The sequence below is a fragment of the Sebastes umbrosus genome, chromosome 3 (assembly GCF_015220745.1).
Source record: "Sebastes umbrosus isolate fSebUmb1 chromosome 3, fSebUmb1.pri, whole genome shotgun sequence".
NCBI classification, from domain to species: domain Eukaryota; kingdom Metazoa; phylum Chordata; class Actinopteri; order Perciformes; family Sebastidae; genus Sebastes; species Sebastes umbrosus.
Window position 1 is genome coordinate 14,797,910 of NC_051271.1, and position 15,575 is coordinate 14,813,484.

The 15,575-nt window shown below is 35.8% G+C and overlaps 1 protein-coding gene and 1 long non-coding RNA gene across 3 annotated transcripts; both read right to left on the reverse strand.

Moving 5' to 3' along the window:
- Positions 1-1,551: 1,551 nt before the first annotated feature.
- LOC119485742 (uncharacterized protein DDB_G0284459-like) lies at positions 1,552-3,187 on the reverse strand. Its single transcript, XM_037765497.1, has 3 exons — positions 2,986-3,187; positions 2,807-2,899; positions 1,552-2,706 (listed from the first exon to the last, which is right to left on the reverse strand). Exons 1-3 carry the CDS (start codon positions 3,028-3,030, stop codon positions 2,434-2,436), a joined length of 411 nt encoding a protein of 136 aa, XP_037621425.1. The 5' UTR covers positions 3,031-3,187; the 3' UTR covers positions 1,552-2,433.
- A 5,015-nt stretch (positions 3,188-8,202) lies between these two features.
- LOC119485753 lies at positions 8,203-9,532 on the reverse strand. Of its 2 annotated transcripts, none has more exons than XR_005206355.1 (4): positions 9,447-9,532; positions 9,274-9,351; positions 9,119-9,163; positions 8,203-8,383 (listed from the first exon to the last, which is right to left on the reverse strand). It is a non-coding gene; the product is annotated as an uncharacterized LOC119485753 (long non-coding RNA). The 2 variants fall into 2 exon arrangements; XR_005206354.1 differs by having other exon boundaries at positions 9,274-9,347; positions 9,447-9,497.
- Between the last annotated feature and the right edge of the window lie 6,043 nt (positions 9,533-15,575).

Below are 15,575 nucleotides of genomic sequence, written 5' to 3' on the forward strand. Positions count from 1 at the left end.
TATGTAGTGAAAGACTGATTGGTGAGAAGAGAACAGGTGAGCAGGTGATTGCAGGGCTAACGAGGGACAGGTGAAACTAATCAGGGCGGGGAAGACAATCAGAAGTGGCGGGAAAACACACAAAGGCCGAAAGTGAAGTGATCTGAGACGAGAAACAAAAATAAAACAGAAAACAGGATAGAATGACATGAAACAAACCAAACATAACAAATATAACATGCCTGCAATTACATATAATCATCAATTCAATTAAATCATACTGGTATACAATACTGGTATACAACATCACTCCTGAAACCCAGACACAGAAGTCTGATCAACCCTATGGCGTTGTCACTAAGTAATGTGTTTGAACATTTACTGCATGTCTTTTCAGCTGGACACAGTGAGGGATTGCAGGTATACACAAGTGCACAAGGGGGCAGACTTAAGCTGGAGGCTTCTTTACTGTCACTCAATGATCTACATTTACATCCCTGAATAGCTGCTCATACCGTAACAGCTGGAGGTTTTAGTGTTGTGGGGGAGAAAAGACCAGGATACTGTAAATATATCATGCTAATATATGTATTTCTGGAGTCCATCCCAGCATGCACTGTGAAGCAAGGAGACACTCTGGACAGGTAACCATTATATTACATGGTGAACAGTAATAGACAGATGCACACTCCCTCTTATTCAAAGCTATGAGGCTCGACTTTGTAGAAAACCCACCTGACTATTACCTCTTTGACAACTGGCAGATATCTGAATCACTGTTATTTGATATTGTACAGTATTGAATTAGAGTTTTAAGAATACTCTTTACTTCTGCACATATATATTTGCTTCCTACACAATGTTCAAGTCATGTCACATACATAACCTGGTATATAATATAATGTATATCATGTATATAGGTTTTGAATGTCATTTACTTAAAGTTAAAGAGCTCTTTATCAGTATCCTACCTCTTCAGACTGTTTGTAGTACTGCAGTAACATGTGAATTTCACCTCTGGGGATCAATAAAGACTTAATATACAATAGTTATATGTTACAATTATTAAAAATACTATGAATCTGGACATACTTTGGACAGAAATGTACTTAAAAAAGATAAAAATGAGTTGAAGTACTTAAACTTTTCATTGTAAATGAGTCTAGGTTGCAGTATGTACAGTGTGGTCACCATATTAACAATCAACCAAGTGGTACCACATTAAAACTAGCTCACAGTTAGCCACATATTTGATTTGGTAAAAAATAAATATGAGAAAATTCCCCTCTCATTGATTTACAGTATAAAACATCTCAGATGTTTTAGCAACACCACTAACTGAAACAACAGTTTAAAGAGAGATGATAGAAATAATTTGTTTATCGAGAGTAACATCCACACAGCATCAATATGAACTCCACATCATAATTCAGTGAGGTGTTCAACACATTACAAGTTTCTGATTTCCATGATTTAGTCGTGGTTTCATAGGAATATATTTAAAAAAAACTGATAAACAGACAGAAGACAGACACTAGATTAAGATAAATTTCAGCACAAAAATGCGACCTCAACATTCAAAAATGGTATTTTATTTTTCAAAACCCCCATCAAATACAAATTACAAAACATTATTCAGTGCATGATTCAAAATGATTGATTTTCACCAACCCCTGCCTGTTGGATTACATTATTTAACACAATTTGCAAGTTAAATTAACATTGACAAGACACAAAACCTTAGAAATAAGATTACATTCATAATGAGTAGCTTTACGAAACCCAAAGTTTTGGCACAAAACATGAAAATGAAAGAACAGTAATTAAATTATGCTTTAAGATGTGTGGGAATGTTAACGCTGTTGTACAGTCAAGTTTCCATGAATAAACGCAGCAAAGAGTTTGCAGAGCAGTGCGATGAATGGGCTGAGTCATGATAAAAGTACAGTGTGACAGACGTCACTTGTGAAGCAAAGAGTTGGATATTAAAGGCTCAACACTCGTCCCTTTCTTAAGCTGTGTTGATCCGGGGATGGTGATGTGTGTGTGCCCGCTGAGTGGATGTTACATCAGTGTGTCGTCAGCATCCTCCCACAGGTGACCAAACTCATAATTACACCCCGACAAAGTGCCTGTCTCACTTTTACATGTTGCAAATCACAATATAGCACTTCATTCTTTAGGTTTTTATATGCATGTTGGCATAAAAAATGTAGTATAATTGAAATTATATGAAAAGTGCATGAAAGTTGTCTACAGAAAAATGCATGAGAATGAGGAAAGGTTGCTTAACCAATACTGAAATACACAGACAAATACTGTACATATACGTACATGAAAAAACTACTACCAACATATATACTGTAAATGCAAAACACACACACACACACACACACACACACACACACAGCATTCATTTCCATATCACTGAGTAACTTAATCTGTTATCACAGTTCAGCCGTTGTCTCCTCGCGGCTCCTCGGTGGTTATAACAACGGTAGTCTGGGGGGTCTGCTGTCCAGGGGTTGTGGTTGTGGTTGTGGTTGTGGTTGTGGTTGTGGTTGTTGTTGTGGTTGGGCTTGATGTTGTTGCTGAAGGTGGAGGTGGAGGTGGAGGTGGAGGTGGGACAGGAGCTGGTGGTGGCTGCGGCCACAGACCAGGAAATGGCCAGATAGGCAAGGAAGGCCAGGGAGGAAACGGCTGAAACCCCGGCTGATGATTGCCTCTCTGCAGCAACACAAAAATAATCACAATAAGATATATAAAAAATGTGTTTTGCTATAATTTCACTGTAGTTGATGAATGATAGGATAGATTTAACTCATACCTCATCACTGTCAGACTCAGACTCGCTGCTACTATAGTGATGAGAGCTCGATCTTCCCTCATCACTGTCTGAATCACTGCTATCATGACAATACTGGAAAACATGAAATATTAGTTTTTAGCTGAAAATCATAAAGACTGCAGCAAGAAAAGAATATGTATTAATTCTTTGGTACTTACAGCTACAGGGTAATAGATCAAAATCATCAGAAGAAAAAACTTCATCTTGCACCTCCAAGTGTAACTCAAATCCCCCGATAGTTAGAGCTGCCACAGCAGAGTGCTGAATAATGAATAAACTATTAAGCCTGTGTTCGCTTCCTTCACGCTGCTCGCTTCAGGACACTCCATTAGCTTTTAAACAGCCTCGGTGTGCCCACAACGCTCTCTCGCACTTTAAAGGTGTGTTACTTCATGTCCGATGTGGTCGTTCTCATGGCAGCCAACGGAGACAAAACCAAAATAGGCGTGAACACAATTTCATTACCGGACTAGACTGTGCTTTTGCAACATTAAAGGTCCACATCCTGTTTGTAATCCTCAGAGATTTAAAGTGTTTTCTGGCACATGCTGAGCTGAATTAACCACTAATCCCGCTCAATTTGTACAGCTTATCATACAAACACACACTTCACTTCCTTTTGTGTTTAAAGAAAACATTTTGAATATTAACAGGTTATAACACATCACAGTTATATTTAGAAAAGGATTTGCAAATATTTGTGGGAAGACTGATATGTTGTTGAAGCGCTCTGCACTTGCGAAACAGTAACATCTGTTGCCTGCAGCTGTATTTCTACCTGCAAAACAATACTTGCTCAATCCTTTTCCAAATACTGTAATCATCTTGTTTACTCATGGTGGACTTCTTTTATTTCCCCGATAGCAGTCATTACACTTTACGACCTGTTGCAAGTGTCATCCAGAGAGTCTTTCTCTGACTATAGAGATTTAAAAAAAAGACGTTTTATTTCCAAATGAATGGGCAAAAGTGTGAAGAGCAACACTGATATTAAAATGTCATGCTTCACAGACCACTGGTTCCATCATCATACTCTGTCTTTTTAGAAAATAATTAACACAAGTTTCATAATCTCTTTTATCTGTTCAGACTAGTACGGAAGCCAAGGCTTTTTTTAAATGCTGTTATCTCGAGATCACAAGCTAATTATTTCGTTATCACGAGAAAACAAAAGGACAAGTCACACGTGTATCCTTCAGCTAACTTTGCCAAGTCTGTCACTGTCAGATCAATCTGGGACATTTGAATCAAGTGGCAACCTCCGATGCTGAGAAATTAAGCCAATGCGGAAGTGCCAAAAACTGCAGTTCATCAAATGGACACTTGAAGCTGCCTTCAAAAGCTCGTCAATCCCCATAGACCCCCACAGATGTTTACAAACTGTTACAAAAAAACGGTCTCTATAGCTAATTTCCCTGTTGTACGGGGGGTGAATTTTCATAAATCTCACCCGTTAAAATATTAACTGACTGCAATGTAAATTCATCCTCGTAAATGTGCTACGTCAGAGCTAGTGACGTAGAATAAAAAGTGAGAAAGACTGCTTATGGCGGGCAGGAATGGAAGTGGATGGGTCCAACACACACAGGACTCTCAACCAGGAGACTGACATTCAAGATCAGTGTTTCGTTTTATTAGTCACGTTAGTGAGGTGTTTCTTTTGACATTTGTGACGTGTTTTCAGTAATTATGTTACGTTGTTTCTGTACGTATTTTAGTTTACGTACTTATTTTAAGCCCAACCATGACGTTTTTCCTAAACCTAAGTGAGTGGATTTGTTGCCCCCTGCTGGTACTTCACTTTATGGTACTTAATATTCATGCCTCGGCGAGGCAGGACATCACACTGACATACGATATTGGTGGACAGGCGGGTCTATTACACGCTTTGGCGTGATACCGGGTTCTCGTAACAGTGACTGAATCTGATGGCTGATATTTTGCCAGTTGTCATTTTGATCTCAATATGATCATGATTTGTTATTGCACAACTACATTTAGAAAACATTAATGTGTCCTTCATCTTTAATGACATTCACAAGCACTAGCTTCGGGTCAAAGGTCAACAAATCTGTGGAAACTTTTTTTTTTATGATAATGTGAATATGGCATTACATAAAGCATATCAAAGAAGGTGTATACTGGATAAAGGGAGAGAAGACAACATATAGCAAAGTTTTAAATTCGCAATAACAATATTGTTTTTTGATTTTCCTTTGGGAAGAAAATCAAAACAAAAATAGACAGTGACATTTAAGAGAGACCTCAGAATATGACATGTATACTATCATAAAACAGAGACGTTTGCCCTCAGGGACAAAAGCAGAGCGAATCAGGTAAAACTCTGATCAACACATCAGACACACAGCTCATAAAAAGATCATCTTGGCAACAGGTTTTATGATGTATAGTTTGCTGACACGCTACATGTTTAATGCAGGAGTCAAACGAGGACTGCCATATGAGGATCAATCTAATTGTATTGCCTTTAGGATCATTATGCAGAACCAAGCTTTGCACAAATTAACTGAACTAGAATTTAAATTATTGTGGAAATCCCAACAATTACAAAAGTATATTAAATCACATTAAATTACAGGGCAATTTGTACAAAATAATGCAAATGACATCTACAATTTTCCATTTGGTGTGATTAAATATGACTGGGTGTTACAATTCATTAAACCTTATGAATAAAGAGATTCTAATCAACGTAAGAAACATTTGAATTGCTAATTTGTTTTTTAACGTGTTGTTTTTGCACAAATAGTTTCTGGAGATCACATCTAAATCAAACAATGTGCACGCTGTCTCTCTTTTTTGTTTGTACAATTTGACTTTCCCAAAGTTTCCCTCCTCTGTTCATCTATAATGGGCACGTCTGTTCGTGCCACCACCCAGGTCTTTGTCCATTTATTCCACTCTTGCTCCTGGTAATATAAAATGCTTCTCTCTACGAGGAAATTACTATTTAACCACATGACAAATCACTTTGTGTTCCTTTGCTAAAGCAACCAAATCAATTTGTGTTCCTTTGCTAAAGCAACCAATAATGATTCCAATGATGATGTTTTCATCCCTGGTGTGAAATCGAGGTGAAGAAAACACATTTTTATGAGAACCAATTTCACCAGAAATAGCTGTTTATAAGTGTTTAACAGAGTTTAGAAGAGCGTCTTGAAGCCGAAGACAGATTCACTTAATACTGTGTCAAACTGCAACAGAGATTATCAAAGCATGAATGTCTTTATATGAAGAGTTTCGCTTTTGAACTAAGAAACATTAAGTGTATATGTGCTATAAGCAGTGCACATGTGATCTATGAAATCAAACTGGTGTGGAGTATAACATATCCAACATAACCTGTTGATTCTATTGAGGACATTTTTATATTTTTTCAGGTTGAATCTCACAGGGTCAGACACAAACCTGAGTTGTTACTGTGCATTGCACATTTGTGAAATATATGTATTTCCTGCAGTGGGGTTGCTATGGCGATTAATGGACCCTGGTGTGAATGAAAATGGGCCGGCCAACCGGCATGCAGCTAATATTTAAGTATATGCACTTTACAGACTACATTACAGAAGAAACAGTGTACAGAGATGCAGTATCAATTTTGTATGATGTAAAACTACATATGAAACTTTTTCAATTAAACTGTTAAAAAAAATATATTTTAATTGAAACTTAAACAATTTTCATCCAATCTTAAATATCTTAAAAAGTGTTGTGATATTTAGTAGATGTATAGCATATATATGTATAGTAGATGTGAAAATAGATACATGTATTAATTAACTGTTTATATTGGCAATTATCATGATAACAAAGACGCAATAATAATTATGATAATTATAATAATAGTTGTGATATTAAATTGTCATTATACATGTAATAATGATCATATTAATGCAGATAATAACAATAATTATACATATAATAATATTGATGATGATAATAACTGCAATTATAGTTGTGTCATTTATTATTAGGGCTTCAATGTTTATTATACTTAACTCAGATATAATCGTTAATTGTTTCTGTGTGAGTCATTCAGCACTGAAGTCAGACCGAGGCGTTTTAGTTCTGCCAGCTCACCGTTTGGGGATTTGGGGGTTTAACAAAATCAGGGAGTGTTTTCCTGCTATTGCTGTTGTTATTTCTATTTCAGTATATATTTATGAATCATAGTTTCCCATACATGTATTGTTTTACCAGGTTAAGTACATCAGATCCTGGCCTGGGCCCAGTCTGGAGCTCTTAGACTCCCTCGACATCCAAACAAACTGAGCTCTGCTGTACTTTGTGTTATATTTGTGTTTTATTCCTATTTGTGGTCCGGGGCGCTGTAAGGAGGGACCAGGTGATTTATCACACTTGTAAGAAGTTATTGTTGTTTTCCAGCAGGTTACCGTTGCTGCTATAGCTGTCATTTATCACTGAAATTCAATGTGGTATGTTAGCTTGAGTCATCAACTTGAAAAAGTGAGGACAAATTCACATTGCTTTTTGTTTTCCAGCGAGTTATACTAATGTTTCATGCTGAAAATGTTCATATTGTAAAAAAGCTGTTGTGACATTGTGCCATTGTGTTTTCTGCCCCGGAGCAGCAGGAACATCGTTGATACTACATTTTAAACCCGTCTAGACACTGTGAGCTGAGTGCTGGACAGCTTAGTTGAGTAAACGGTTATATTGTTCCTCACTTACCCCGTTACTGATTCTTCTATTGTGAACTTTGTCATAGCTGCATCCAGCTTACTGTAAAAACTATACACAATGAAAATACGATAATAAATAAGAGAGATCCTTCTACTGTGTTATAATTTCTGCATACCTGTCAGAATAAAGTAGTCTTAAAGCTGAATTCTTAAAATACTAAAGGGGATATTGAGTATATGGTAAATGGTATATGGTGTATATATATATATATATATATAAGAATATTGATCAGTATTCATTGTGTTTATTACTATTTCAATGTTTTGGGATATTTATGTCATTTGTAAAATGGCTTTATGGAAATGAATATGATTTTTTAAGTAAAACTCCCAGTAAACAGTAAACATGAGCAAAACATGGAGAGTGCCTGAGTATATCTTTATAAATTGTATCATAAATGTTGTATTTCTTGTGTATTTTCATCAAATTTATAGTTACAGTTGTAGTCAAAGAGTAGCAGAATACTATAATGGTTATATTGCCTTTGAAATTTGTTTTCATTTGAAAATCTTATTTTTTTATTGCTCCTCCATTGGAATCTCTACGGTAATACAATTTATTCATATTCCTTAGATTCTTACCTTTCAAAAGAGACCATATTATATGCATACAAATAAAAAACAAAGAACGAAAAATACAGTGTATCTTGATCATTTATTTGTTTATTTTTAATGATTTGTTTATTCAATTTCAGTTACTTAAAGAACAAAATGCTGAAGGTGAGAAAACCGATTTTCATTTCCCTGCTGCCAACAGAAATTGCAGCAACGCTGTCAAGTTGGGTTGATAGCTGGAGTAGAGTGACGGATACTGAAGCATGAATCGGCTCATCTAGAAAAGAAAAAAAAAATTATTTTGGTAACACTTCATTTTACAGGTCCGCAAATGTCATGGTAATTAGGTGATAACTACCAAGTAACCTATTTGAAATTTCTTTTGAATTACTGCCAAATCACCCCAATATTTACCTCTAAATTTATCAAAAATTACTTTATTATAAACATTATTTAATAATTATATTCCACTATTTCCCAATAGCTGGTAATTTATTTAATATATTTCCAGGAAAAGAATACAAAGTTAATTAATATGATTTATTTCCATGCTGCTGGTAAATAGATAATAATTAGCAAATAACTTATTTGAAATTTCTTTAAAAAAAAAATTGAATCATGACATTAGCTATCAGGTTACATTTGTGTAGACAATAAGTCACATAATGGTGAGATTTGTGCCTGATCAGAAGTGTCTTCTACTAGTTTTGGTTTTCCACCTCCGATGAAGAGCAGCCGCTTCTCAAGCCTAAGGGCCCTATTTTAACCATTATATACTATTTCAGCATATAATTATGAAATCATGTTTATAATAAAGTAATTTTCAATACATTTGGAGGTAAATATTGGGGTAATTTGGCAGTAATTCCAAAGAAATTTAAAAAAGGATACTTGCTAATTATCACCTAATTACCATGAAATTTGTGGACCTGTAAAAAGTGTTATAATTTATATTTTATAGGATTTTGTATGAAGTATTAATTTTTTATGCGACTAAGAGAATCTGTTGCACCTCATAACTCCCTGAGCGTTTGACTCGATCATTCTCCTCAGAGACCTTTAAGAGTGAAGAATCTCACGTCACCAACTGTTGCATGAATTCACATTACTTGCTTTTTTTAGTCTGAGTTGAAAGTACCATAAAAAACAGCTGACATGAGCACTTACAGGAAATGCATAACTTAAAGCTATGAAGCACAGAATGAGGACCAGAAGTTTCATGGCTGAAAATCACGAGAGTCCTTCCTAGAGCAGAAACAGAAAGGGTAAAAAAAGCAAATTGTAAAGTCAGTCGTAGGGGTGAACTATGAATAGTCCCCAGAGATGAAAATCTTACTTACTTTCAAAGTCAAGAGTGATGTCGACACCAAAAGCCAAACACAGAGTCCAGTGATGAATTTCAATCTGAGGTACTTTTATCTCCAAGTTCACTTTTTAAAGAAAGGATTCTGCCTCCAGTCATCCAATCAGCTGTCAAACGTGTTTTTGATTTTGTATTTGTCCCAAAGGTGTGAAATGTGATGAAATGATGTCCACTGTCCGTGCAAGACTAATCTCATAGCTGTTGGGAAACAGTGCTCATGGACATGATTCATGTACACAGCTTAATGCTTCCTCAAAACAACAACAACAACAACAACAACAAGTTCGAGTTTAAGCCCTCTAGTCTTCATTTTAGGCGCTTATATTGTATATACAGTAGTAATAAAAGTATTTTAAACACCTCATCAGATACATATTACCTTGAACAGAAAGATTTCTCCAGATATCTCCAAGTCAGAGATTACATTTATGAAGAAATTCAAGTCAATATATTCATTGATGCATATATGAATAATGATAACAAACATATAATATCATTAATATACAATAGAATACAAAACTACACTACCGTCTAAATCAAGCAGATCATTTACCTGATGCTATTAATTACAGTGAGATCAATAATCAATAAGTAGATATTGATTTACAGGCATTTATATGGACTAATAACTGGAGAAGATTAATTTTGTTTAATGGAGAGTAAGTGGCAACCTGAGTTATGTGCTGCTGCACAGATATAATATGATGAAACCGTGTATGTGGTGGCTCATTGTGACCACAGTCATCACGAGAGACTCAGAGGTGTTGGGAAACAATGAAGGTGTTGAAACTGTCTGTCTATCTATCTATCTATTAGTGGTGGGGGAAATATTTTAGTGTGGCACTTTTTTATCAATACACAGACGTGAAGTATCAATATGTTATTATATAAACCAGTCGCTATTCTGTCTGTCAGAGGTTGTAGCGGGCTCAGTCTATAAGCTAGAGTGAAGATCACAGCATATGAAACTAGAAAACCTGTGTCATGTTAGCTTGTCGGGAGAACGCTAAATAACGCTCCAAAATTATGCTAAATTTTGGTGAGGAAAAACTGGCATGGCCATTTTCAAAAGGGTCCCTTGACCTCTGACCTCACGATGTGTGAATGAAAACTCTGAGATGAACAGAGTGAAAATCTTAATAGATAAAACAGATGTTGACAAACTGCATAATCTATCTACAGTATCTATCTATCTATCTATCTAGCTATCTGTCTATCTATCTATCTATCTATCTATCTATCTATCTATCTATCTATCTATCTACAGTATCTATCTATCTATCTATCTATCTGTCTATCTATCTATCTATCTACAGTATCTATCTATCTACCTATCTACCTATCTATCTATATATCTATCTATCTATCTATCTATCTATCTATCTATCTGTCTATCTATCTATCTATCTATCTGTCTATCTATCTATCTATCTATCTATCTACAGTATCTATCTACAGTATCTATCTATCTATCTATGCATTCATGTTTCTCATACCTATGGATTTTAAGAAAAACAAACACATCGGGTCCATGTTTTCCATTAATGATGTTTATTTGTCAGATGCAACAGAGAATAAAGTGATTTTGATCCACATGTTAACTGTAATTGAAGATGAGTGTGAAAGCACTCTGGTTAAGACAACATAATTTGAATTTGACAAAAAACAGTTTATCAATATTTGTTTTCATCCACTTATTGATCTCTGGTCAGATTTCCGACTTTACTTTGTAGTAGTAGTAGGTGCAGCAGTAGTAGTTGGGTTGATGAGGAGAAGAAGGTCCCTGACCCACTGTGGGATAGTCACCGGAGTAGCCTGGGTAGTCCCGGCAGACTGGGTAGTCACCGTAGGTGCCCTGGTGGTGGAGCGTTGCTTCAAGAAAATCAGAAACATTCATTGTCAAATATACAGCAGAGAAGTTTCTAAGGACTTTTACATCAAGGAGTTAAGGATTGTTGAACTGTAGAGGAAGCACTCACCTCATCGGAGTTGGAGTTGGCGATAGATCGAGAGTCAGAGTCAGAGTCAGACCGAGCAAGTCGTTTGTGCTCTTCAACCTAAAAAAAACACAGGTTTTATATTGCTTCATTATATAATTATATGGTAACACCTCTTATCACAGGTCCGCAAATGTCATGGTAATTTTGTGATAATTAGCAAGTAACCTATTTGGAATTTCTTATGAATTACTGCCAAATTACCCAAATATTTACCTCAAAATGTATCGAAAATCACTTCATTATAAATATTATTTAATAATTGTATGCTAAAATAGCATATAATGGATAAAATAGGGCCCTTAGGCTTGAGAAGCAGCTGCTCTTCATCGGAGGTGGAAAACCCAAACTAATAGAAGACACTTCTGATCAGGCACAAATCTCACCTTCTCTTTAAAGAAATTTCAAAGAAGTTATTTGCTAATTATCATCTATATTTACCAGTAGACATGGAAATAAAGCATATCAATTAACTTTGTATTCTTTTCCTTGAAATGTATTAAATAAATTACCAGCTATTAGGAAATAGCTGGATATAATCTTAAATAATGTTTATAAAAAAGTAATTTTTGATACATTTTGAGGTAAATATTGGGGTAATTTGGCGGTAATTCCAAAGAATTATTTACCATTTACCAATTATACTAATGTGGTCACAGCATATAAAAACAGTGGTATTGATACTGAGTATGTGGATGTTACACTTACAGGCTGAGCCAGAGCGATGCACAGGAGGCATCCAAGCACAAACACTACCTTCATCATGGTCATAGTGATCTCTCCTGTTGAAAAGAGAACAATAAAGACTCGATCAGATGAAAAGATTTTACAAAATATCAGCTAAATCATCACCAACATCACACAGAAAACAGAAACAGAAGATTCATGTACCTTTAAGTCTTCAGCAACTTCAGCAGACTGTCTCGCAGATGGTCGTTGAGGTTGTTGTAGTGTCGCTCTGAATGTTGTTCTTATATACAGTTACAGAGCGGATGTCATCTCATTAGCACACAGCAATGTTGAGAAATAGCAAATATTAGGAAATCCTCTACCGTGTAGGTGTAGCTAATGATCAGAGATGGAAATCACATGTGGATCATATATGTAACATTCATTTAGATTTTTTTTTGTTGTTAAATGACATTTCTCTATACTCGGTTCACTTTTTTGAAAACCACTCACACAGTTCTCTTTATCAACACAAAGCTCACAACAGTTAGTCTGACATCCAAAATGCACTCATGCAACCACAATGCTTGTTGATCTCAGGATCAAGTCTTTAACCAGAACACTGACAACATTTGTGTCCCAACAGCAACACTTGATCACTCATTACACAATGTCCTAAAACAACACTAACAGCATTACAATATGTATCACTATTGTCTTTGTAAAATAGTTTATTGCATGGGTTGTGCTATCTTTTACAGTATATGTAACAGAGATGAATCAGAAATGCCATATGCCTAAATACGCTTTATTTGCCATTTTTGCATAATGAGCGCAGTTTTTTTTTGCAATTGCCAAGACACAAAAACTGTACTTGTGGCACAATAATTGAAGCCATTAACACTGTATCTATATGTCTACTGAGCAGGTATGCTGAACCAGAAGCACATTGTCTGCTTTAAACTAAGGTTGAAATTCTAAAACACACTTTTTGCTAATAACTACACATATATCTACATTATAAACATCATTCAAAACTAAAAGCCTGGCTGTTGTTTGCTAAACACTGTCAGTGAAATATCTACACTGAATTGTCAATCACCTGCACTCAGAATGCACCTTTCGAAACACCTGTAACCAATTAAATCACTTAGAAATGAGAGGTTGAACACTATAAACAGGACAATAATGAAGGCCAATTTTGGAGGAATAGGAAGAGGTGTGAAATATACATTTACAGTACAACACAGTAATGTTCATGTCATCTTCAGTTAAAGTCATTGTGGCTGATCCTGTTTTGAGTATTGAGAATAAACAAATGTGTTTGTTTCCCCATTGCATTTGTGTCCATGGTCTATATTGACAGCATGCTACAAATGAAAATGAAAAGACTCTACATAATAATGTTTTATACTTAGCAGAGTGCAGTTGGCATGTGGAAAGAACCATTTATTTGTTGTTTGTGTGTGAAGTTGTGAAGCAGAAATACCAGCTTTAGAAGAGTTTATTAAGTTTTGAATGAAGTGTTTGCTTTTGCAAGAGCTATTTTGTATCTTGTGTATGTTTTCTTTTGTTTACGTTTGTAGAGTTTTGACAAAGAGTGCCCTAGTTTCAGAAAATGCGTTTGAGCAGGTGCAGAAAACGAATTCATGTGAAAAAAAATAAAACTAAAGTAATTCCAGTACTGCAATAAAAAACTGTACACATTCACACAGTACATACTTTTAGAGGATAGCTACAGATGTAGAATTACAACAGTGCGAGTCAACACTGTCTTCTGCATTTGGCCACAAGCTCTCGTCAACATCACACCTTAAACCCTCTCTTGCAACACACATGGGAAAGAATGTTTTGGCACACCTGATCCATCCACAGGTGTCCAGACATCCGTCAGGGACATCTGATCACGTGGCTGCTGGTTATAAACCTTCTATGAGGTAAAGAATTCCTCTCCGGGTTTGAGAAATGGAGCTGAGAGGAAACGTTACACCATCGTGGAACGGGCTGTAAACCAGTCTGTGACTGGGAGAGAATGGTGAAACGCCACATTGTCTCATACAATTACAAAATACCGCCTTTCCTCACCTGACACAAGTCTTTCACAACGTTTTAGGTCCAAGTTAGGAATTTATGCATTTTGATTTTCCTTTTTTTATTATTGTAGAAGAATGTAGCAAATTACTTAAATATAATGTTACCCTTATCAACCCTTTCTTTAGGCCCAAAAAGGTCAATGAAAATAAAGTTGCCAAAAAAAAAAATCCAATAATTTGGTTGATATTTAAATAATCAACACTTTTAAAAAAAAAACTTTTGTAGTATTTAACGTACTACCAATTGTTGGTGGTACATTAAATTTGGTGGACCCAATTGCAGGACACTGACACAGAGGTTGGTGATGTTTTAAGAAAGTTTATTGTGAGATCAGACTGGACGAGGGTGAGTCATCTGGGCAGGTTGAGGTTGCACAGCGGGTAGCAGACAGGAGGGCAAGCAGACAGGCATCCTGGAGCTCAGGAAACAAACACAAATGGTTACAAAACACAAGGAAAGCTTAAAGCTTGGCCTGAGCGGAGCGGAGCTACCACAGTAGTTGAGATAATAATGTGGGACCGGATGTGTGAGGAGCTGAGGTTGTTGAAATACTGCGAGGTTGATGAACTGATGAGAGGCAGGCGAGCAGACTGGGAGGGCTGATGAGCCCATTGATGGCAGGTGTGTGTGTGTGAACTGGGAGCCATGGAGCGGAGCCACGCCCACCACAAGGCCACAGCCACAGCCATGACACCTGTATTATTAATGACAATGTAAAAATGTTCAGTTTCCATCCACATGTGATGATGTTGTTGTTCAAAGCGAGTTAGGTAGCACTTCATTTTACAGGTCCACAAATGTCATGGTAATTAGGTGATAATTAGCAAGTAACCTGTTTGAAATTTCTTTTGAATTACTGCCAAATTACCCCAATATTTACCTCAAAATGTATCGAAAATTATCAAATAGCATATAATCATTATAATAGGGCCCTTAGGCTTGAGAAGCGGCTGTGCGCCGCTCTTCATTCGGAGGTGGAAAACCAAAACTAATAGAAGACACTTCTGATCAGGCACAAATCTCACCATTATGTGACTTATTGTCTACACAAATGTAACCTGGTAGCTAATGTAATGATTCAGGGAGTTTTTTAAGAAATTTCAAATAAGTGATTTGCTAATTATTATCTATTTATCAGCAGACATGGAAATAAAGCATATCAATTAACTTTGTATTCTCTTCCTGGAAATGTATTAAATAAATTACCAGCTATTTTTTACTGCTTATTGGGAAATAGCGGAATATAAATAAATAAATAAATAAATAAATAAATAATGTTAATAACAGTGTTAGAAATAGATAATAATAATGTTTATAATATATATAAAATAATAATAATAAAAGTC